General features: G+C 33.6%; 1 protein-coding gene across 7 annotated transcripts in view; it reads right to left on the bottom strand.

Annotated features, from left to right (window-relative positions):
- Window positions 1-27,467, bottom strand: part of LOC138714650 (myelin regulatory factor) — a 472,560-nt gene that overhangs the window by 82,235 nt on the left and 362,858 nt on the right. For all 7 annotated transcript variants that reach the window (XM_069846712.1, XM_069846710.1, XM_069846708.1 and 4 more), the window contains one exon: window positions 25,331-25,424. In XM_069846712.1, coding sequence (XP_069702813.1) covers window positions 25,331-25,424 — 94 coding nt within the window. The remainder of the gene's footprint in view (window positions 1-25,330; window positions 25,425-27,467) is intronic.

Here is a 27,467-nt window from a genome sequence, read left to right as displayed (position 1 = left end):
CAATCTTGAATATTATATTTATGACTGAGATCATCACAGCGTGGAAGGTAAATAGCGCGTTTCTCTTCATGTACCTGCTTCGGTTGTTCTTCATTAATTTCGAACCTTACAGTGGGGTCAAGAATGAGACCAGTTCTTTTATCTCGGTCAATTATTATGATGTCAGCACGCCGTGTAGATCCTTCCATTGAACTTCCTCATATACTTCGTATTCACCATGTTCCCTTAATCTGTTAGCAATTATTGAGCGGACTGTGTTATGTCTGTCAATTCGCAGTAATTCTCCCTGAGGGCAGAAACCTAGCACGTAAGGTAATAAACAAATGAAAGTAAAAGAAGAGTCCATCTCATAAGGGAGTAGTATAAGTAGCAGTACCATAAAGTAAGAAGCGCCATTGCTCAAGCACTACGTGTTTTCGGAGAGGTTCATGGTCTATCAACCACCGGCAGCAGTCGTAGGATAGATATAATCGCTTTCCAGGACCATCGGAGAGGTTTTATAATTGACCCTACAGTTCGTTTCGAGATTTGCAAGATGTTCATAAGGAGAAACGATTTATCTCTTAACCAACAATCCTGTATTATCAAGAGAAATATCAATTACAACAGATAGAAATAATAGGCTTGATGGTCGGAGCAAGAGGATCCATCCCGAATCAGTTTGTTCATTTTTGCAAGGATTTTCATTTGCCATCTTAATATATAAAATTGAATGTGGGTATGTATATACGTATGTATGTGTATGTTCTCTATACAAATCTATACGCTTTGACCGATATGTGCCAAAGTTTGCACATTTAACCTTCATAACCAGGAGAAGAACACAGGCTACATTAAAATTGTGCAAATGGAAGTTAGATTAATTAAATTTGTAAAAAATAAAAATAAATAGATCAAATATTCATGTATTATATTAAAATGCAAAATCTTCTACAGTCAATTGTTCTTTATTATTGTCTGTTGTATTCAACATAGACTTTCACGAGGTCTTGGAAATTTTAACACGAAATTAAATTACATTGTTGTTACACATCATGAAGGCTAAAACTAGATAATTCATGCAATAAGTATCTTTACGCAGTCCAGGACCGTATTATGAATTCCTCGATGCAGTTTTGTAGATAGTGAGCAGACTGTTTTATCCAATTGAATTCTAGAATTCTTTCAAACTACAAGGATTGCTACCACATAATTTAGTTAATATTGAATAGCCATAGTAGACCTACTATTGCGAAATATTGACTCACCAAAATTATGCACTAACAAGAATTTGTGTCAAAAACTCATGTGAAACGTAATATGAGTGGCAATATTAACTGGAAAAACGAAAGAAGATGATGTTTTTATCCCACGTATTGCTATTATAGCCATTCGATTTTAAGAAATTATTATAAGTTATAGTAATATTTGTGATAATATTACAATATTATAATATTGCAATAATAATATAGAGCCTATTTTACTGTTACTGTTAACCCGTCTCTTATTAATAAGTTATGGTCACTAATGACTTGGCCGTTTATAGAAAAATATGATTTTCTGTTGTGGTAGTGTTCTACATTGCCTTCTCCAGGAGAGTGAATTCTGATGAGTATAGTCTCCTTTACTGCAAAACATCCTGAAATCCATGTATTTGATATAATCCATCCGTTACAGATTGTAGTTTGGCCTTGAAGGAAATTAAATATATTGTGGGCAGAAAGGCTTAATAATGCATAATGCCGTGGTACGATATTATCATCAATCACAATGTTAAATATCTTAAATATCCCTGTAGCATAAGGTCTATTCATAGGTGAGATGGAATTATTTCGATTAGTCAGTTTTTTGGATATTAGTGGCACTTTCTTTAATATTCGTCACTAGGGATGAGAAAACATAAGTAAATATGGTTCGTTTTGGTTTTATATAGTTCCCTTGCCGAGGTCTCCGATAAGTCTAACAAACAGTTTATTTAGAAATAGACCAAAATTTAAAACCCGGGCAACGCCGGGTAATTTAAGCTAGTCATCTATAATTACCAATTTTTGTTTACTTGCGTTGAAAGGTTCGATTGCATTGTTAAGAAATCACCTGAGATAAGACATTGCACTTAAATTCATTTTTTTTTTCTTTCTTGCACTGGTTTTGTATTCATAACAAATTATCCATGTAATATGTACTCTTCAAAATTTTGTTTTGTAAATGGTATACTTTGTCTTCTAGCTAGTCCCTGTTTAGTGAAAGTTTTTGATAATGATAATAAAAATAGAAGACACATCAACCATTATTGCGCCATAGTTACGCAATGCTACAGCACGACGTCACATTCTTAGTCGTAACATGGCCAACATTGAACAAATTTATATACCTATAAGTGCACGTTTAACATGAGTTTAATATAGCTATTTCTTTGTTTTTTTAGAACTTCGAACACGTATTTATATTAGGTGATTGTTAATATGACCATGACTAGACCACAGTATAAAGAAGATACAGTAAGGTCAACTAGCCCATTTCGTGGGAACAAATTCTGAGTGCGCATGTCACGAAACCGGGTGTATTGTCTGGAACCTCCACCAGATGGTTCTCCATCTACGACAGGCTGGCGTAATTTAATATTAACTGAAAAGATTTATTACTCTTCTTTTAACAATTTGAAAGACATGAGGCAAAGGAATGGCAACATAATCATAGGCCTAATAATAATTACTTCCGTAAGTAAACATCATGAAAATATTCACTAATTGACGCTAATTTTAAAGTCACTGGCAGATGCTTATGCTGGTAACGTAATATTGAATCATTAGCTACATAGATCATGACATTCGTTTCGATGAAGTTACGTCAACAATGGCTATAATAAAATTTTGTTGACTAGCTAATAACATTATATGGAAAGAAATGCAATGGATATGAAGTAACAGAATAAAACGGTAAGCACTTCGCTAATAGTAGTCTATGTTTTACTTCAATCATAAACACTGCAATTTTATATGTATTTTGAAAAGAAAAAGTGAATTTTCATTAGACCTACATAATAAGACACAAATATCACTACAGAACAAAGGGATAATTACAACAGTTAATACAAAATTTCATCTGAAAGTTTAGCATGTCTGAACAGCTGATCGCTAAAATCAGCTGTTAGCGCTGCCGATACTAGCGACATGGTTGGATTCATTGAGAACTACACCTCCCTAAGTTTGATTTTAGTACCAACAACATCAAAGGTGCCGACAAGAGTTGTCTCTACTGTATCTTCTTTATACTGTGACTAGACCATGATAACCACGTGACTCCGAATCATGCTGCAGTAACGTACACAGCAACAGGAACTGAACCCTTAAATTGGCAAAGCTTCATTTCTCACACTTGTTTATTAAACCTTGTCGGACCGTAAAGAAAACAAGTATCGCAATGTCCATATTTTATAATTATGTCGTATAATATTATAGTATTGTAAAATTTTAATTTTTCTACCAATTTTTTTGTGCGAGATCGTGCGTATTTTCTTGGTTTCCGCATAAAACCAATCCGCGGTAAGTCTAAAATTCCATATTCAGTATTCCCAACCTAACACACATAAATTTCCGTCTTCTTACCGCTTAAGTGAGATATTGATTTTACTGCTTTAGGCTTTTAACATATTATTTTTAGACACGTTCATGTTATGTTATGTTTTATTTAACGACGCTCGCAACTGCAGAGGTTATATCAGCGTCGCCGGATGTGCCGGAATTTTGTCCCACAGGAGTTCTTTTACATGCCAGTAAATCTACTGACATGAGCCTGTCACATTTAAGCACACTTAAATGCCATCGACCTGGCCCGGGATCGAACCCGCAACCTTGGGCATAGAAGGCCAGTAGACACGTTCAATATAGTAATAATTATAAATTGGAAATTTACCACTTCAATTTCACCTAAATTGCACTGTTAATTATTGTTTTTAAATATTGCAAAAATTAAGTAAACACTACAATTCCACTAAAGTTACTGCATTCGTGATGCAAGTAACATTAAGGAAGCCGTGAAAAAATCAACAAGATTCCAGACTCATCATGGCGGCTACTTTGACCGGCAAAATTAAACTTGCCGATGTTATTACTGCAATATGTTATATAAATAATATTGTTAAAATATTAAAATTTATACTAATAATAAATCTGTAGCCGAAATTTTTCTGGTAATTTTCGATTTTCCAAAAATAATTGGTCCTAACATATATAATTAACCACCCTGAAACCGAAAATCGCTTTTTCGAAATTTTTGTTTGTATGTCTGTCTGTCTGTCTGTCTATCTGTATGTTTGTTACCTTTTCACGCGATAATGGCTGAACCGATTTCGATGAAAATTGGAATATAAATTAAGTTCGTTGTAACTTAGATTATAGGCTATATGGCATTCAAAATACGTTATTTAAAAGGGGGGTTATAAGGGGGCCTGAATTAAATAAATCGAAATATCTCGCTTATTATTGATTTTTGTGAAATATGTTACATAACCAAAGCTTCTTTAAAAATGATTTCTGATAAGTTTTATTCTCTGAAATATTTTGATAGGACTGATATTTAATGAGATAAATGAGTTTTAAAATTAAAATAACTGCCATATAAGGCGGTGTATTGAAATAAAAAACAAATGATTTCGTCTATAAGGGGCCTTGGACACAACAATCGAAAGCTATGAAACATAGCCTACAGACAATGTTTCTGTGTTTGTATGAAGTAATATCTGAAGCTAAATTAACCGATTTGTATAATTAATTATTATTTCATCATTGGAAAGTGTAGTTTCTCTGGATGGACATAATGCTATAATGTTATTACAGTAACTTGTGAGTGAATTGAGGGCAGGTAAGATTAAAATAGCTTCTTATGGACAGAAAACTTGATAGGTTATTCTGTATATTCATTTCCTGTGTTTCTTATAATAATGTTTATGAACATATTCATTTTTATCTCAGAGAATTAACGAACAACGAGAGTGTATTGATTTAGTATGCAGTAATAGTACGTTAGCTTAGCAATCTATTATTTTATAATTCAAATTTTAACTACGCTCAATTGAATCGTGTTAAAATACATAAAATACATATGCAATAAATGCAATGCAAAAAATTGGGTAATGAGCCAAGCAGATTATGTTGTAAAAGTTGTTCCTCCTGAGATTCAAGAGCTCCCACAACAAATTAAAAACTTTCTAATTCGAGTACATCCGTTATCAACACACTTTTTCATAATATAATATAATATAATATAATATAATATAATATAATATAATATAATATAATATAATATAATATAATATAATATAATATAATATAATATAATATAATATAATATAATATAATATAAACATAATAATAAATCTGTAGCCAAAATTTTTCTGTTAATTTTCGCTTTTCCAAAAATAATTGGTAATAACAATTAAGAAACATGTTAAAGGAATTGTCATTGCACCAAATGAGTGTCTCTGGATCAAAATGATCGCATTTTAATATTTTAAATACAATTTAAATTAAGTAACATATTAAACGATTTATCCTTCTATCAAACACGAATGTTCCCTGGATCAAATGTCCTATTTTAATTATGTAATTACTTTATATTTATTTCTAACGGGTGCAGCGGAGCGCACGGGTACGGCTAGTGAAAAATAAATCATTACATAACCTTACCGTTTGTTTTAAGTTCGCATTTATAGACTGGGGGGAAAAAAAAGACAGACGTATATCACGGCCTGCTGGAGTATAGTAAGCACAGAAAACATTTTATAGCAACAATGTTGAAGAATGATATTTTGGTTTTCCGAAGTTGCCGTCATTAAACAGAAACCAACATGGAGATTTCATTGCAACTAATTAGAAATTCCTCTTTCAGGTATGTAATAAACGATCTGCGCACAAAATAATGTACGATACACGAGCGGTATGTTTTCTTTAAATTCTCGGAAATTAAAAAAGCTCAACTACGTTTCGTTTTTTCAAACTTTTCCTCGAACATGAAAACTTCAACATACCGCTCTTGTAACGCATATTACTATTCTATTGTTCTATTAAAATTATAGCCTATAGGCTACTTTGCCAATTTAAGGGTTAAAAATAAAATTCCATGTCAGTTTTTTCACGTTTGTTAGGTTCCACATTCCCTAATTTTTACCCTCATTCTGCTTCTTTTTCATTCCTTCGTACAATGAATAATATAGTGATTAATTTATCCAGTCCTTCAGTCTTCGCTTTCCTTTTTCCTTAAATTAATCAATAATTCATTCATTCACTGAATCATTTATTAATACTTTCCATTTCTTCCATAGGTCTACTGATATTGTTTCTTTCTTCATACATTCATTCAACCATCCATTCCTATACTTATTTATTACCTCTGTCTTCACTTCTTGCAGTCTCCTTTTCTTTTCCTTTTCAGTAATTCGTTCCTTGTTCCATAGTTCTATTATTAATTTCTCTTTAATTTCATTTAGTTAATCAATCAATCAATCAATCAATCAATCAATCAATCAATCAATCAATCAATCAATCACTAAGTCAATCAATAAATAAGAAAATCAACCAGTCAAAAAAATCAATCACTCAGCCAATCAATCAGTAAATCATTCAATCAGAAAATTAATCAATCAGTAAGTCAAACAATCAGTAAATAAATAAATAATTTTAAATAAATAAATAAATAAATCTTTTTGACAGCCGTTTCATAATGACGATTTGTCTATTCTCATTTTAGTAGGCTATCGAAAAGTAATCGATTTCTGCTTCCACAAATTAGCGTGCCTAAAAATAAATTTCCGTGCCTAAAAGTATCCTACTTTTAAGCACGCTAATTATAAATACTGAAAACATAAATTCCAACTATTTATTTATTTTAAATATATACAACACAATTATTTACATTGGAAATTACAACATTTGGAGATGTGATACATACATTATTCACTTTCGAATCACTCATTAATCACTCATTTTTCTAATTATACTAATCACTTTCGTTATAGTAAACTGTACGTTGCAAAATTACATGACAAGCAGAACTCCACTTTAACAACTTCCTAACAACCAGCAAAGCAATCACCATAGCCTACTACATTATCCGAAGGCCGTGAAATCTCTCTACTTCCATACGAATGTAATACTTTTTCGTCTTTAACATCAGAAGTTCGTCATTGCTAGGGAACGAATCAACAATTTTATTCTCTTTAAAATACAGATACATTAGGGATTCTCTGTCTAAACAATCTTCTGGTCGGTGGACAATCTTCATTTCTCGTGCTTAAAACGCTATCATTTCGCAACTTGTTGCATAAATAGCTATTAAGGCTCTTTTTTTTTTCCTTTCATTCTCTCTTTGCTCACTCATTTGTTTTTATTCCTTTGCTCTTCTCCAATTTCATCCTTTTTCTAGTTCCATTTATTAATCCATTTATTATTTCCACCTCCTTCCTTTCTTTCACGCGTTCTATTATTATTATTATTATTATTATTATTACACTACACTACACTTACTGACTTTTAAGGAACCCGGAGGTTCATTGCCGCCCTCACATAAGCCCGCCATTTGTCCCTATCCTGAGCAAGATTAATCCATTCTCTATCATCATATCCCACTTCCCTCAAATCCATTTTAATATTATCTTCCCACCTACGTCTTTTTCCCTCCGGCCTCCCAACTAACACTCTATATGCATTTCTGGATTCGCCCATACGTGCTACATGCCCTGCCCATCTCAAACGTCTGGATTTAATGTTCCTAATTATGTCAGGTGAAGAATACAATGCGTGCAGTTCTGTGTTGTGTAACTTTCTCCATTCTCCTGTAACTTCATCCCTCTTAGCCCCAAATATTTTCCTAAGCACCTTATTCTCAAACACCCTTAACCTATGTTACTCTCTAAAAGTGAGAGTCCAAGTTTCACAACCATAAAGAACAACCGGTAATATAACTGTTTTATAAATTCTAACTTTCAGATTTTTTGACAGCAGACTGGATGATAAAAGCTTCTCAACTGAATAATAACAGGCATTTCCCATATTTATTCTGTGTTTAATTTCCTCCCGAGTATCATTCATATTTGTTACTGTTGCTCCAAGATATTTGAACTTCTCCACCTCTTCAAAAGATAAATTTCCAATTTTTATATTTCCATTTCGTACAATATTCCCGTCACGAATTATTATTATTATTATTATTATTATTGTTATTATTATTATTATTACAGAGATAGTAACGCATATTTTTTCCAAATTCATGCCCAGTTAAACGCTCCAAGTTAAAATAACCTTGGGCCGTTGGACTTGCGACACTTCTGTACATTTTATTCCACAAAGCATTGCACGTACATGCAATGCCATCTATATTATACCGTCCATTGACAAGGACGATTAATCCACTCGCATGGTTGTAAGATCAAAGTTAACTTTGTGCACTTCATTACAATGGTGTTAGCTATGTTCACATGTCAGTAATGTGTAAACACAGCATGTTACAAAAATCAAAGAAAAGGAATCCAAGCTCTGAAAATGTTCCAAGCGAACAACGAGGAGCCCTTGAGTCATACTGCAGTTATAAGTGGCTCATGAAACAGGACTAGAAGGGCTTGTCGGTGACCCGTGAATTGTGAGAAACAGAAGCAGGCGAGGTTCAGATTTTTTCAGCAACTGGGCAGATTACCATAAGGCGCTGCAACTGTGCCACCCGAGATCAGAGCACGCAATCGTCAGGCCTACCTACAGCCATCTTCGAACAACTCGTAACTAGTGCTGTATAGTCAACACAGATGCACGTCAGGTATCACGAATGTTCCTCACAGAGCAATCTGAGAGACATCGGAGCTGATGCAATTATTTTCACATTAGCTACAATTATAATCATACATCTTGATTACACAACTTTTAACACTGTATCACTTCGGAATACGTATGATAAGAACTATCTTGTGTTAAATTTTAACGTACCTTGTTAACATGTTTCGACCTATTCTGGGTCATCTTCAGAACTGGTCGTTGTTGGTCTTGGCGCCTCTTGTTTCCTGTGAGGGTGCGTTCGTAGTGTAGAGTCAAAGAGTGTATGTGTTTTGAAATTGAGTTGTGTGTTGAGAATATCGTTGGGGTGTGTTTTCGTGTGTCTGTATATTTCATATTGTTCTAGTGTGTTGAGTTTCTGGCTTTTTGGTTGGATGTGCAGTATTTCCATGTCTGTGTTGATGTCTCTGTAGGTGTGGTTGGCATTTGTGATGTGTTCTGCATATGTGGAGGTGGTTTGTAATTTTGTTATGGCTGTGATGTGTTCTTTGTAACGTGTTTGAAATGATCTGTCTGTCTGTCCTATGTAGAAGTTGTTGCAGGTGTTACATTTGAGTTTGTATACGTCTGTGTGGTTGTATTTGTTTGTGTGTTGAGATGTTTTTGTAGAGTTATTTGTTCTGTATGCGATGTTGTAAATTAATTTCTTGAATGAGGTTGCAATTTTACACACAAACAACACAAACAAACAAATACAACCACATGGAAATACTGCACATCCAACCAAAAAGCCAGAAACTCAACACACTGGAACAATATGAAATATACAGACACACGAAAACACACCCCAACGATATTCTCAACACAAACTCAATTTTAAAACACATACACTCTTTGACTCTACACTACGAACGCACCCTCACAGGATACAAGAGGCGCCAAGACCAACAACGACCAGTTCTGAAGATGACCCAAAATAGGTCGAAACATCGAAACATATTAAGGTACGTTAAAATTTAACACAAGAAAGTTCTTATCATACATATTCCGAAATACAATGATACAGTCCACACCAGTGGAGTAACGGTTAGCACGTCTAGCTGCGAAACCAGGTGGCCCGGGTTCGATTCCCGGTCGGGGCAAGTTACCTGGTTGAGGTTTTTCCGGGGTTTTCCCTCAACCCAATATGAGCAAATGCTGGGTAACTTTCGGTGTTGGACCCCGGACTCATTTCACCAGCATTATCACCTTCATCTCATTCAGACGCTAAATAACCTAAGATGTTGATAAAGCGTTGTAAAATAACCTACTTAAAAAAAACAATGATACATTGTGAAGAACTGTTTTCAGAATACGTGAGGGCTGATGTAGGAGGAAGAAGAATGAAGTGCATAAGATTTGCTGATGATATGGCGTTGTTAGCAGAAAAGACGATACTAAGGAATATGCTACTGGAGCTAAATAACAGCTGTGAGCAGTGTGAAATGGAGATAAATGCCAACAAGACGAAGACCATGGTTTTAGAAAGAAAAACAAAGAAAGTAAACGTGCGAATTCTAAATGAGGCAGTAGAGCAAGTGAACAGCTTCAAATACTTGGGGTGTAATATAAGCAGTAACATGAGCAGCTGCCAGGAAGTCAAAAGGAGGACAGCAATGGCAAAGGAATCTTTTAATAGAAAAAAGAGCATCTTCTGCGGACCTCTGAAGAAAAAACTAAAGAAGAAACTAGTGAAATGCTTTGTATGGAGTGTGGCATTGTATGGGGCAGAAACCTGGACATTACGACGAAGTGAAGAGAAACGACTAGAAACATTTGAAATGGGGATATGAAGAAGAATGGAGCATGTGAAGTGGAGAGACAGAATAAGAAATTAAGTTATGTTGGAAAGAGTGAAGAATAAATGATGCTGAAACTGATCAGGAAGAAGAAAAGGAATTGGCTGGGTCACTGGGTGAGAAGAAACTGCGTACTGAAGGATGCACTGGAAGGAATGGTGAACGGGAGAAGAGTTCGAGGCAGTAGAAGATATCAGATGATGGACTACATTAAGATATAGGAATCATATGCGGAGACTAAGAGGAAGGCAGAAAATAGGAAAGATTGGAGAATGCTGGGTTTGCAGTGAAATATCTGGACAGAACACTATGAATGAATGAATAATCATATATTTTACGTGACTATATATATAGTCACGTAAAATGTATGATTATATATACACACACACACACACACACACACACACACACACACACACACACACACACACACACACACACACACACAAACTGTATATAGCCTATATGAGAGAGAGGGAGAGACTAATAATGAAGTTTGGAAAAGAAACGAAAGAGTTTGAAGATAATGCACAGGAAGCAAAGAAATGAAAAATAAAATGGGCAGACGAATATACGAAATAATAAAGAAGTGTTTTTTTTTAATTGGTTTATTTTACGACGCTTTATCAACTTTACTGTAATGGTTATCTAGCATCTGAATGAAACTGAAGGTGATGTTAGCGCAATGAGTCCAGGGTTCAGCACCGAAATTTATCTAGCATTTACTCTTATTGTGTTGAGGGAAACCCCCGAAAAAAACTCATCCAGGTAACTTATCCCAACGAGGATTTGAACCCTACATGGTCAGACACGCTAACCGTTACTCCACAGCGGCGAACATAGAGAAGTAAATGAAAATTGAGAAAAGAAACAAGAAAAGGAAAACATAAATAAATTTTAAAAAGAAAAGAAAACAAATGAAAGTAAAATGAAGGAAATAAATTATTTTTCCCTATCACGGGAATTCTCTTATTGCGTCATTCACCTGTGTCCCCTGTTGGAGGAACACGCAACACTTGTACTGCTTAGCGCAGAGCAAAGAAGTGAAAAACGAACTGAAGAAATGAAGGGAGGAACAAGTGAAAAAATTACAAATAAAACGAATAAGTGAAAAATGGAATGAAGACATTACAAAGGAAACGAAAGAGTGAAAAATTAAATTAATAAATTAGTAAGGAAACGAAGGAGTGAAAAACGAAATGAAAAAATGAAGAAAGGGACAAGAGAAGAAATTACAAAGGAAACGAAGAAGTGAAAAATGAAATTGACAAATGAAGGAAGGAACAAATGAAAGAAAATGGAGTGAAAAATTAAATTAAAAAATGAAGGGACAAGTGAAAAAATTACAAAGGAAACGAAGAAGTTAAAAAATGAAATTAACAAAGGGAGGAAGGAAGGGACATATGAAGAATTACAAAGGAAACGGAGTGGAAAATTAAATGAAGAAATTCCAAAGTAAACGGAGTGAAAACTAAAATGAAAAAATTACAAAGGAAACGAAGGAGTGAAAAATTAAATGAAATTAAGAAAGGAAACGAAGGAGTGAAAAATGAAATGAAGAAATTAGAAAGAAACGAAGGAGTGAAGGATTAAAAAATAAATTACAAAGAAATCGAAGGAGTGAAAAATGAAATTAAGAAACGAAGGAACGGACAAATGAATAAATTACGAAGAAAACTGAGTGATAAATTAAATGAAGAAATTAGAAAGAAACGAAGGAGTGAAAAATTAAGTGAAATTAAGAAAGGAAACGAAGGATTAAAAAATGGAATGAAGAAATCACAAAGGAAATGGAGTAAAAATGGAATGAAGAAATTACAAAGGAAATGAAGGAGTGAAAAATTAAATTAAATTAAGAAAGGAAACGAAGGAGTGAAAAATGAAATTAAGAAACGAAGGAACGGACAAATGAATAAATTACGAAGAAAACTGAGTGAAAAATTAAATGAAATTACGAAGGAAACGAAGGAGTGAAAAGTGGAATGAAGAAATTACAAAGAAACGAAGGAGTGAAAAGTTAAAAAATAAATTATAAAGAAAACGAAGGAGTAAAAATGAAATTAAGAAACGAAGGAATGTAAAAATGAAGAAATTACGAAAAAACTGAGTGAAAAATTAAATGAAGAAATTACAAAGAAACGAATGAGTGAAAAATTACAAAATAAATTACAAAGAAAACGAAGGAGAGAAAAACGAAATGAATTTACAAAGGAAAGGGAGTGAAAAATTAAATGAAGAAATTACAAAGGAAAAGAAGGAGTGAAAAATTAAATAAAGAAATGAAGGAAGGACTAAATGAAGAAATTACAAAGAAACGAATGAGTGAAAAATTACAAAACAAAATAAATTACAAAGAAAACGAAGGAGAGAAAAACGAAATGAAATTACAAAGGAAAGGGAGTGAAAAATTAAATGAAGAAATTACAAAGGAAAAGAAGGAGTGAAAAATTAAATAAAGAAATGAAGGAAGGACTAAATGAAGAAATTACAAAGAAAACGGAGTGAAAATGAAGTAAAGAAATTATAAAGGGAACGAAGGAAAAATTAATAAAAAAGGGATAAAGAAAAGACACAATGAAATAAGGGAATGAAAATACGAACAGAAAAAAGAATTAAGGAAAACTGAGAGCAAAAACTATTAAAAAACAAAGAAAAAAATTGAAAAAAAAATAAACGAATGAAAACATTTAGAAGAAGATAAAAGATTTAGGAGGAATGAAAACGGAAAGAAAGAATGCAAATGAAATAAAGGAATGGAAAGAGAAAATGAAAGAACAAAAAAGACGCTTTGAAAGGGGGAATAAAGGAACGAAGAACAGTAAAAAAAAAGAGAAGAAATACATTAAAGAGAAATTTTCAGAATGAAATAAGAAAGGCAAATAACGGGAAAGAAAGTGAGGGCAGAATGGAGAAGAAACTGCAAGAGAAGAAAGAACGTAAATGGAGAGAAGAGGTCAACAAGCAAACAAACGACGGACTAGACTGCGGAACATCAACCTGCGAGGGGGGGGGGGCTGGCTGATGTTTAGCTGTGCGAGGGTGTAATGTTAACTTATCAAAGTCAGGGGAAGACGTATGCAACAGTGGGCCGTCGTAACACAGAAAACTTTCCCACACAAAATCGATAACTAATTTCAAGAGAAATGTTTTATGGGGGAGGGAAGAAAGCGAGCGGTGGGTCGGACTCGGAAATTAACTAAGCAGCGCTCTAGCATGTCCAGCGTTCCCACCCTGCCGGTCACCATTCTTGTTTTCTCACACCAAACTTTAATTCCAGCTTTAATTTTCGAAATTGACCAGATCCAAGGCGCCAACGTCGCTGGACAGTGTAATCCAAGTTTGCTTCATTATGTCTGATGAGCAGCTAAATTGCAGACGGTCATTACACAGCCTTCGCTTCTCACAGCGTCAGTCCGTGAGAGAGTGGGCTAACCCACAGTCCAAGCGAAAGAGCGTCGAATTTGATAAATTTCAATGACTGTTGTAGAAATGTGAAGATTTTTTACTTCCCAACAGTACGCTGAGAGAGCATGCGTTCACGGCCATCCATTGGCTAGAGCGTTGGATTCATAATTAGGTAACGGATTTCTAGGTGTTAATAAAGATTTAGAACTTTATAACATTCAATTTAAGAATTTCAGCAGTTACTATAAAACTAGTGGCTGGTGCAGCAAATGCTCCAAACTAAGTTCGTTGAAATAAACATTTTTCAGATTTATTTTCAATGAAGACTACGAGACATTTTGAAAATTATTTGCTTCCATAATAATGAAAGATACTCTCTCTCGAGCCAATACTGAAGAGAACCACCATATAAATATCTACACCACACCGCCATTAAATATATGAAAAAGACCCAACCCCACTTGATTAATAATTATAAAAATATTTGATTTTTAATAATATTATTATCTTACGTAAGTTTTATAGCTTTCAGTAACATATACTATATAGCCGCCACTCAGTAAAATATAGAAATCAAAATCTAATTTAAGTTAATCTCTACATCTACTTATATAACCCCAAAACGTTTCACTTTCATATCGTCAATATGGAATTAATATGTATAATTAATGAAAAATAGTCACATCATGGCATTAACTACAATAATATTTCATTTCTAATGGTAATAATGCCATCAAACCACCTCAAGTTTTGTAGTTTTCATTATCCAATACACAGCTGTACCCAGAAAATTACACACCACAGAATCGAACCTGTAAATTATTTTTAGTAAGTTAAGTTTTCAATAACCAATTTAATTTGAGCTCTAAATATTTCAGCATTCTTGCAAACATGGCCTTCGTGTAATATTGTTTACTGTAGTGTGTGTTTTGTTTTATTCTGAAATGCAATTAGCTAGTTCTCAAAACTGACGACAGATGGATTTTGGAAAATAGGAAAATTATGTTGAAAAATTGACATTTCACTAAAAACTACTATTTTTCTGAAAAACTTTGAGTTCCAAGCTTCAAAATGAGGGGTCATTTATTAAAATCCGTTCAGCCGTTTTCCCGTAATTTCCATTACCAGTTCAAATTATATGTATATAGATTAACAATTAATAATTTCAATTTTAGTAAATATTCCCTTTTCGGTGGAATTCATGTACCGTACAAGGAATTATGATACGATATGATATGATATGATATGATATGATATGATATGATATGATATGATATGATATGATATGATATGATATGATATATGATATGATATGATATGATATGATATGATATGATATGATATGATATGATATGATATGATATGATATGATATGATATGATATATATTTCTTCACAGCACTTCTTTACATGTAATGGTGTACCTCACATTTCTGTATCCGGTGTCACCATTAACATATTATTACAATAACACATTATTTGCAGTACACGTCTACACACATACTCTCAGTTCCGGTATATACCTTTTTTTTTATTACTTGGTCAATCTCCCCTTCAGTATTTCCCTACATTTCATTTGCTATTCTCTATTTGTTCATTAATCCTAATATATCTAATATTATATACTCCTTTCACACCCCCCTTTTCCTCTAACTACTATTCACTAAAATCTCAATTTCAATTTTTCTCTATAAATTATCATATTGAATTACTTGCCTATTTGTTCTTTGACCTTTTATTCAATTACTGTTCCAACATTCAAATGTTAGTACTAATTTTGTGCTGACACTTGTTCATTTCTCTAAACCCTTTCTCACTATTTTCACTCGTTTCTATTTGCGCTCACTTCAACTTTTACACTATTCTGCTTCCACCTAATCCATTGTCACTATTTTCTCTTCCTATAAATACTTATATTTTATTCTACACATCTGCTTATACACTTTCTCTCTCTCCTATACTTCTCGATCTTTTCCAGTTTCACTATAATGTACAAGGAATTGATGCTAACAATGAGTGCTACAGAACCGAGGATTCAAATTCTACCTGTGAAAGATACTGATTGCTGATTGGTCAGGTTCATTTCGCATAACGGGGGTGAACTGAAGTGAAAACTAATCTGTAAGGTCTCGCGTAATCTGAACAACCTACCACACCTTATATACTAGGATGGACTTTTCCAAACAGACTTCCGTTCCAGGAAATTTTGTAGCATTTTTATTTTTCCCTTTTTTAAGACCAATACTTGCCAGACCAGTGTTTGCATGTAAGAGATTTTTTCTTTTCTTTTTGTATTTTATTTATTTATTTATCTATTATTTCGTTGTCACTCTATTTCAATTCACTTGTTCATTTTATTTGTTCATTGTTTTCGTGCTTGCTTTCATTTTCCATTCCTTTTATTTTTTATTTTAGTTGGTTATTTAACGACGCTGTATCAACTACGAGGTTATTTAGCGTCGATGAGATTGGTGATAGCGAGATGGTATTTGGCGAGATGAGGCCGAGGATTCGCCATAGATTACCTGACATTCACATTATGGTTGGGGGAAACTTCGTAAAAAAACCCAACCGAGTAATCAGCCCAAGCGGGGATCGAACCCACGCCCGAACGCAACTTCAGATCAGCAGGCAAGCGCCTTAACCGCCTGAGCTACGCCGGTGGCTTTTTCCATTCTTCGTTACAATTCACTCATTAACTCAGTCATTCTTTTATAATATATTTTTACTCACTGTTACGTTAATTAAATTTATCCATTCATTCATCCTTCAAAGAATATATTTTATATTCTTCCTCCCCTTAGCCACCCGTACATTCTTTGTTTCTCTTCAATCAATTCTTAATTAATTAATTTTCTCCTCATGCCTTCGCTTGTCAAGAAATTCATATTTCATTTACACATCAGACGAAAAAACAATGGGGCTTGCATGACGTTTCATTCGACAGACGCCAGAAATGCACCTAATTCGTCACAGAACATGGCGCCGACAACGGAAAAACGTCAGCCGCGATCTGTAGCCACAAAAGAGCTAAAGCTTGGCGACGTTGTGATGCACCTCTACATTGTACTGCGTAAAACACACCTGTGCTAAAATTACGTCAGAGCTTCTCTGTTCTATGATTACAGAAACAAATTAAGTGACAACCCACATAATATGGGTTCTTAGGACGAGTCCTGCATTCTCTTAGGCCCAATTGTATAAAACTCCCTGACTAAAGATCAACTTTGATCGAAGATCGAAAAGTAAACCGAGTTCAGACACTTCTTCTATTGTATAAAACTTGTCTGCGATCAAATTACCTTGGTTCAAATGCAATCTAAGTTCAAATGAAAAGGATTTGGCAACATCGCATAAACAGGTGAAATACGTGATGCGCGGACCATGTTATACAGGTTTGTTCAGTGTTGCCAATCTAGCGATTTTAACTCTTTTTCAACAACAATTTCTTTTAACTTTTATATTGCTTAAATAGGGATTTAGTGACCTTTTTAGCACCCCATAGTGACAAAATTTAATCTTTCTTTGTCGATAATGAGAAATCTAGCGACGTTACAACTACTTTTTGGCGACTTTCAGTATTACACTCTGTTGGAGACACTGTTTTTTTTTTGCAATGTAAATAATGGCGGACAATAAGAAGAAGGTTGACTGTTCTCCAAGTTGTTATCATGTTATGGTGTTTGATACTGCTAAACATAATAAAGCTTTATAAAACGACAATTTTCGTTTAGTAATATAGTTAATTGAACATTTATGAATGTACCTATCATATCCATTAATAATTAATGGTTGTTATAAACATAATATAATTATAGGTTATGTTATTTGATACTGCTGAACACGATAGAGCCTTATAAAATATAAGAATGTTTGTGTATTAAGGCAAGAAATTGAAAGAAATATATATAAATGTACCTAACATATCTATTAATATTAATAACAATGGATATTTTATTTGCACAATCTGTCACTCGTATATTTCAAACAGAAAAGAAATAACTGAACTTGGATCATCTAACTTAATCGGAGAAATTTCTTCAGTCAAAGTTGACTTTAGTTTGAGACAAATTAATCTCAGATTAGACTTTATACAACACAAAATTCCAAGTTCAGCTGAAACAAGGATCAATTTAACCTCTGATCTAAGATTAAATGGTTTATACAAACGGGCCTTAATCACTTATTTCAAATTCTACACACCGCTATCCGAATCTACTTGGCTTTTCGTTTTCAAAATTTATCCGCATATCATCATTTAAGCACCAGGTCTCATCACAACAATGTTCTCACTCCACCCTGCCACGAGACATCTTTATATTCTTCATCCTGTAGCCTACAATCTCAGTTGCTACAAATTTATTGGAACTCGCTTCCGAGACGAAGTACGACTTAATTAGACAAAAAGTAAGTAAATTCTTGCTTAATATATTAATTACTGTTTAATATTTCATGCTTTTTCGTATAACGAAACTAACATCTGTCCATTATTATTATTATTATTATTATTATTATTATTATTATTATTATTACTATTTAAAATGTATCTCAGTGAAACTTACAGTACAGTCCGCATAGGCCAATTTCTATCTAATGCTTTTCCAATTCACTGTGGACTAAAGCAAGGAGATGCACTATCACCTTTACTTTTTAACTTCGCTCCAGAATATGCCATTAGGAAAGTTCAGGATAACAGACAGGGTTTGGAATTGAACAGGTTACATTAGCTTCTTGTCTATGCGGATGACGTGAATTTATTAGGAGAAAATCCACAAACGATTAGGGAAAACACGGAAATTTTACTTGAAGCAAGTAAAGCGATAGATTTGGAACTAGCCTACATTCGGAAAAGAGATAGTATATGATTATGTCTCGTGACCAGAATATTGTACGAAATGGAAACATAAAAATTGGAGATTTATCCTTCGAAGAGGTGGAAAAAAAAAATACCTTGGAGCAACAGTAACAAATATAAATAACACTCGGGAGGAAATTAAACACAGAATAAATATGGGAAATGCCTGTTATTATTCGGTTGAGAAACTTTTGTCATCCAGTCTGCTGTCAAAAAGCCTGAAAGTTAGAATTTATAAAACAGTTATATTACCGGTTGTTCTGTATGGTTGTGAAACTTGGACTCTCAATTTGAGACAGAAACAGTGTTTAAGGGTGTTTGAGAATAAGGTGCTTAGGAAAATATTTGGAGCTAAAGGGATGAATGGAGAAAGTTACACAACACAGAACTGCACGCATTGTATTCTTCACCTGATATAATTAGGAACATTAAATCCAGACGTTCGAGATGGGCAGGACATGTAGTACGTATGGGCGAATCCAGAAATGCATATAGAGTGTTATTTGGGAGGCCGAAGGGAAAAAGACCTTTGGGGAGACCGAGACGTAGATGGGAAGATAATATTAAAATGGATTTGAGGGAGGTGGGATATGATGATAGAGACTGGATTAATCTTGGTCAGGATAGGGACCAATGGCGGGTTTATGTGAGGGCGGCAATGAACCTCCGGGTTCCTTAAAAGCCAGTGAGTTATTATTATTATTATTATTATTATTATTATTATTATTATTATTATTATTATTATTATTATTATTATATCATTAATTTCTTTAAATAGAACACGAAATCTCTAATGGCAAAATTCCATTACATTTATATCGCTCCCAATATACATAGGCTACATAAGTGTTCTGCCCAAGGGCAGGACCTTCACTGCAAACCCACAATTCTCCAATCTTTCCTATTTTCTTCCTTCCTCTTAGTCTCCGCATATGATCCATATACTATCTTAATGTCGTCTATGATCTGATATCTTCTTCTGGCCCGAACTCTTCTCTCGTTCATTTTTCCTTCCAATGCATCGTTCAGTAGGCAGTTTCTTCACACCCAGCAACCTAACCAATTCCTTTTTCTCTTCCTGATCAGCTTCAGCATCATTCTTTCTTCACTCACTCTTTTCAACACAGCTTCGTTTCTTAATCTGTCTGTCCATTTCACACACTCCACCCTTCTCCATATCCACATTTCAAATGCTTCTATTCACTTCTTTTCACCTCGTCGTAATATTCATTTTTCTACTCCATAAAATGCCACACTCCACACAAAGCACTTCACTAGTATCTTTCTTAGTTCTTTTTCCAGAGGTCCGCAGAAGATGCTCATTTTTCTATTAAAAGCTTCCTTTGCCATTGCTTCCTCCTTTTGACTTCCTGGCAGCAACTCATGTTACTGCTTATAGTAAACCCTAAGTATTTGAAGCTGTCCACTTGCTCTACTGCTCATTTAGAATTCGCAAATTTACCTTCTTTATTTTCCTTCCGACAACCATCATCGATATATTTTATATTTAGATTTTGATCCCTATAGCTTAGGCCAAGTTGCAGTGAACTACAATTAAATTAAGTTAAATTAAAAAATAAGTACCGGTACATGATTTTAGTAAAATTTTGGTAACTCTGTTAGGGTTATAAGACAAATGTATATTACCAAAATAAAAGTTCTCTCTTTAAAAAATGAAGAAAATTTCATTTTCTCGTAATCCCCCTTATACTCTCTAAATGTCTTAATATGAATTGAGATAAGCATCGCTTACCGTTTTAAAGATCCTTTTTCGCCTAACCCGTGCATGAAACACGTATCTCCATTAGTACTCAAACACACTTCCTCTCAATTCGAACACAGTATAACCATCGCCGCCAACTTCTGATTGCCAGGGTCTCACAGAACAGAGCAGACCTCTTGCCATTTCGCAACGGTTTTTAGAGATAACATTTTAGAGGGCTATTAGTTCGATATTACAAAGGTACTGTTTAAGAAAAAACCATTCCACGTTGGTTTATGACTTGATACGTCCGATACTGCCTGTTTCTAACTAACTGCTCCGAACTTTTGCACTCGTAGTTGACGCTCTCCACTTTCTAATAATTGATAGTAAAAATAATAATAATGATAATAATAATAATCATAATAATAATAATAATAATAATAATAATAATAATAATAATAATAATACTTACTTATTGGCTTTTAAGGAACCCGGAGGTTCATTGCCGCCCTCACATAAGCCCGCCATTGGTCCCTATCCTGAGCAAGATTAATCCAGTCTCTACCATCATATCCTACATCCCTCAAATCCATTTTAATATTATCTTCCCATCTACGTCTCGGCCTCCCTAAAGGTCTTTTTCCCTCCGGCCTCCCAACTAACACTCTATATGCATTTCTGGATTCGCCCATACGTGCTACATGTCCTGCCCATCTCAAACGTCTGGATTTTATGTTCCTAATTATGTCAGGTGAAGTATACAATGCGTGCAGCTTTGCGTTGTGTAACTTTCTCCATTCTCCTGTAACTTCATCCCTCTTAGCCCCAAATATTTTCCTAAGAACCTTATTCTCAAACACCCTTAATCTCTGTTTCTCTCTCAAAGTGATAGTCCAAGTTTCACAACCATACAGAACAACCGGTAATATAACTGTTTTATAAATTCTAACTTTCAGGCTTTTTGACAGAAGTCTAGATGACAAAAGCTTCTCAACCGAATAATAACACGCATTTCCCATATTTATTCTGCGTTTAATTTCCTCCCGACTGTCATTTAGATTTGTTACTGTTGTTCCAAGGTATTTGAATTTTTCCACCTTTTCGAAGGATAAATCTCCAATTTTTATAGTTCCATTTCGTACAATATTCTGGTCACGAGACATAATCATATACTTAGTCTTTTCGGGATTTACTTCCAACCCTATCGCTCTACTTGCTTCAACAAGAATTTCCGCGTTTTCCCTAATTGTTTGTGGATTTTCTCCTAACATATTCACGTCATCCGCATAGACAAGAAGCTGATGTAACCCGTTCAATAATAATAATAATAATAATAATAATAATAATAATAATAATAATAATAATAATAATACTGGATGTTCAGTTCAAAGTGTGTCATGGCTCGCTGTATGCCGTCATGTGGCTAGTCGATGAGCCTAGAGAATTCAATCTTCCTACACTTCCGCAGAGGCGTATTATCTATGAGCCAGAGAAGTTGCCTAGCAAGTACGGCGTTCATTCTGAAGAGTACGAACCGATAGTACGGTAACGCCGGTAGTGGCGGGAATGTGAACTGTTTGGAAAGACGTACTGTCGGGATATGGGGAGAGGGTTAAGACGATTACTTACGTATTTGTTGACATTAACTTCGACGGTCAACATGGACACGGAGCATTTGATTTGTGTTGTGGAATGTTGCCGTACGCAACCGATGATAACAAATACCCTGCGTACGACTTGCCGGCGCAAAACACAGTTCGAAAGAGGTTATGGTAGCACACAGACCGTACAGACCGCCATCTGTTGTTACGACGTTCATGTTATACCATACATGTTCTCAAGTTCATATTGAAGAACGCCTTGAATAATAGGCAACTTATCTGACATATAAACTGAAACTCGCTTCAAATCGGTGACTCAACAACAGTGACGTCATGACACACTTTGAAATGAACACCCAGTAGTAATAAAATAATACTAACTTATTTATTTACTAATATTTAATGTGTTGTACAATAGTCAAGAGCCAAATACAATTCAGCACATGACAATATCAAAACAAGAACATCAATAATGATAGAAATTACAATAAAAGTACATAGAAATAATTATTAAAATAATAACAATTAAAACTAATTGTAACTGAAAATGAAAGGACGGAATCATATAAATGAATATAATACAAATACTATGCACATAGTCATAATAAACAGAGTGAATAAAATTATATTAAAAACATAAGTTATTAAGGGAGGACTCAAAGTATTCACTAATACTATAAAAGGAATGATTAATCATCCAGCGTTTTAAAACATTCTTAAATGTGTTACAGTTACAGTGTGTGCAGACTTATGTAATCTATTAAACATAGATACTGCCATGGACATAAATTGTTTTTTAGTTGTTTCCAGTCTAACATTAGATTCAGTCAAGTGAAAATTGTATCTTGTATTGTAATTATGATGATCAGATCTATGATAATAATTTGCTAAATTTTTTCTTTACAATACGTAAGGTTTTTTTTTTTCAGAAGGAGAACTTTAGATACACTAGAACTATTTCCCCACACAGAAATACCATAGGTTATTATACTATTGAAGAAGGCAAAATAAGCACTTCTTACATATGTTTTAGGCACCAGTGATTTCAATTAGCTTAATAAATAAATAAATAAATAAATAATCCTTGAGAGTTTAGTACAAACATAATCAACATATGGGGCCCAGGATAATTTGGGATCCAGTTCAATTCCTAAAAGATATAAAAGATAACGAGAATAATTTTATAATATTTAAACAAAGACATAAATTAATAACTGACATAAAAACTGCAAAAAGTATATACTACACATTAAATGAATCCAAGGTGAGTCCTCGCAAATTAGCGGAGAGAGAGATTTAGAATGTCTATTGTAAAAAAATTTATGAAATCTTAAACCCTTAGCAGGAATACGAAGACTGATATTGCTTAAGAAGAATTCACAATAAGTATCACCCTTAATGGCTTTACAAAAAATAAATAATCAAGATCTTGACTGATATTGCTTAAGAAGGATTCACAATCAATATCACCCTTAATGGCTTTACAAAAAAATAAATAATCAAGATCTTGACGTCTGGCAAATAAACTACAGGAATTAAAATAATTGCAGTTAATCTCATAATTTTATTATAATCATCGGAATTAGGTACAAATCTATAAGAACACAAGGAAATAAATTTTCTTTCAATATTATCCAATTACATATTCTCCAATTAAATAATAATAATAATAATAATAATAATAATAATAATAATAATAATAATAATAATAATAATAATAATAATAATGGAAGCACGAAGGAGAATAACTTCATTGTTAAATCAAGAGCATTAGATAATTACATACATGTAATGTAACATAATAATAATAATAATAATAATAATAATAATAATAATAATAATAATAATAATAATAATACACAAAATTTAAAATACCGATAATGTAATTTAGCCTATAAACAATTTTAATAATAACCCCCCACCTTGAAAAAATTTTGCGTACGCCACTGGATCGATGAAATAATAAATTTCTTATTATCTGCAGTGTCTAGACTCTAAAGTTCCTTTATATTGAGAGATGACTAGAGTTCCTCGATATATTTAAGAATTGAGACAATGAGCATACTGCTTCTGATTGGTTGGAACCAACCATGATTTCAATTAACATACAATTAATAAATCTAGGTCCACATATGTACTCAAAAACAAATTGGATCGATGAAATAATAAATCCCTCATTATGTGTAATGTCTGGACTCTAAGAGTCCCTTTTTAATGAGTTGAGGCATTGCATGTTCTCTGATGTCATCAACAATTAAAATATGTAGTGGTATGATAGCATTGAAAATGGGAAATCAAACTTCATGAGAAGTAAAACCCTATATATACTGTTTGTAGATATTAAACAAATATTATACATAATTTTATAATGCATTATATTATTTCATAATATAAATTATTTTATGTAATACATAAAGTCTATTATTACAGCTAGTTTATCACTGATGAATAAGGAAAACCTGTTAACTTCTATTTACTAGAAGCAAAGTCGTTGTAAATGCTTACTGGATTATGCAACAAGGTAGGTCACGTTTGGAGCCCGTGTCTCAACTCTTATATTCAATTATTATCGAGGAACTCTAGCGTTGATATGTTGCATGGTCTCTTTCTGATTCCATCAACAATATTAAAGTATGTAATGATTTGATAGCACTGAATAACTAGAAGACTGAAAAACAAAATATCTCCTATGAGAAATAAAACCACAGGCCTATATACTGTAAATAGATATTAAAAAAAATTTGATATCTAGTTTTATAATATTTATATTATGTTATTATAAAATCATTTATTATATATAATACATAAAAATTATTGTTACCTCTAGTTTATCACTGAGGAATAAGGAGAAGCAGTTACCTTGTATTTACTAAAAGCAAAGTCATTGTAAGTGCTTACTGATTTATGCATTACGGTAGGCCATGTCTAGTTCCAAGTCTCAACTCATCTGCTAGATAAGGGATTCTAGCAGTGCCCCCTCATAATAATGAAGTATGTATAACATGGGTATGTTGAAAATAATAGAAGAGGAAGACAAGTCTGCACTATGTTGTGTTTGTGAGATTGGCTATTTCAAACAGAAAATTGAAAAAATAGTATTGTAAATTATACAGTAATTACACTGAAAGTTAAACGTGTAAATGTGCAAGTCACTAACACAAACAACCACATAGCTATTAGAGGCGCACTCACGTATTGCTGGCATCATTCTCGTCGTTTATGAAGTCCTCCAGCTGACTGAAGTCCAGCGCCTCGTTGTCAATTCCTCCAACGAAATCTCCCCGGCCTGCAACACAAGAGAGCTTTCAATAGCATACATAATACATAAAACAACATAAAATTAAAGTTAATGGACAATAAACCTCTCAAAATAGCGTACGTACACTGCGCTGCAAAATAAATGCCGAATCGAAGTCGCTATCGATTTTAAATATCGTGTTGTGAGGCCTTCGCTGATGTTTGAAATAATTATACAGGGACATCATTTTATTTTTACTTCAATTTTTATTGTACCCGAGTTTTTTTGAATGTACTTCACTCCCACCCCCTTCTACTAATGAAGTTCAACCGTCCACCATACAGATCCAAGACCGCATATACAGTCATAGTAGCCTTACGGTCATAGTAAACTGTACGTTCCAAAAATATGTTCGCGTTTTCCAGTGACGAAAGAGCTTTCAATATTGCATCATTTTAAATTTGCCTACGTCGCATCCCGGTTTCCCCCACCTCCTTCTATTCGCCTGTCTGTAAATGCTAGTGGCTGGGCTGTCTTAGCTCTTTTCTGAGAATATTAATTTCTGTTAGGAATTGGACGTCTACGTAATATTATACCCATACAATTGTTTAAAATAAGGGCCTCGTTAAGTAATTAACTGTCACGTGATTTCCTCCCTTTCTACAATACTGCGACATAACCACTTGGACGGACAATAGATAGCATGTCTGAGTAATTTTATCTTTTCGGATTGGGCAGAAGTGAAGATTGAATTTACAGTACGTAAGGTCTCTTTTATAGAGTAGGTACAGAATTATTTCAACATGAGTTCTGATACGAAGTACGAACCTGGTAATTGGAATTAGGTACAACAGTCTATAGTGCAATAATATGCACATTAGAACTGAAGTCTGTATCGAAATGAACGGCTACCATTTTCAAAAATGTGTTTAAATATCCATATTATGATTATTTTTCAATTTAACTTCATTCTCTTTAGTGTACGCTAATGTGTTGTAGACAGTATAATATAGGCTACACTGCATAATGAATACGTCCACATGGAAAGCTCAGTTCGTTAGTAAAAACACTCATTGTTAATACTGTACTGTATTTTGATTAAACAAAAGCCTAGGTAATGAAAATTATCAAACTCAAAATCGCGATATTTCCTAGTTTACGTAAATGAACTACTTTTCTTCCTTCCTATACCTAGTAAAGTGATTAGTTTGTATATTACGCCAATATCATCGAACTCCAGTCGTGGAAGGGGGTAGCAAACGGTGTTTCCGGTTCTTAATCGTTGATCCAAAGGTATAGCCAGGTTAATATTAGAAATGTTAGTAAAAATAAAATGATGTCTCTGTATAAATACATCTGAACGGGCCTTACTTAATTTCCTGAGTTTTTATTCCATGTAAAAGCAGAAATGTGTAGTTAAATGTTTCAATTAGATTCAATTTTCATTTCTGTATCTGTATTTATAATAGAATTTTATATTTATATTTATAATAAAATTGATACGTTTTTTGTTAATACAATATGAAAAGTAACTGGCCGTATATATCGACTGTAACAATGACAGCATCCATGGATAATAAGGAAGGCTGTGGAATACCATATGAACTGCAGGTTCACTATTTTCGTGTAGTATTCTTAAAATAAAAGTATATGAATAATTTAAAATCAATTCATATTAAATCATAAACTGAACATGTTATAAAAGTTGTATTTACATGTTTTTATGCCATCCAATCATTATAAACAGGTTGTTACTAGGCCTACATCGAAAACCGTGCGTAATTGGCTAATTATAACACGCGTGCCGATAAAATCAATGACGTATTTGCTATGACGTAATAATCGGAACGCCTGCTATCTTGGTTATCGCTTCTACGCGCCGTATAACAAGAAATGAAATGCACGACAGAAGGTAACTATAATTTATTTCAAATCTTTAACAATTTTGTATCACTTTTGTAGCATCACATAAAACAGTTCTGTGGTTCAGAGAAACTATATTAACAAAATAAATGAACATTTGTAACATAACCTGCAAGGTCATCCATTACATTTTACTCAATGCCAAGACCAGGCGCAACTAATCGATCG

This window comes from Periplaneta americana, chromosome 15 (genome assembly GCF_040183065.1).
Source record: "Periplaneta americana isolate PAMFEO1 chromosome 15, P.americana_PAMFEO1_priV1, whole genome shotgun sequence".
NCBI classification, from domain to species: Eukaryota; Metazoa; Arthropoda; class Insecta; order Blattodea; family Blattidae; genus Periplaneta; species Periplaneta americana.
The sequence above is the reverse complement of the archived record's forward strand: the minus strand, read 5'-3'. Positions and strand labels throughout refer to the sequence as shown.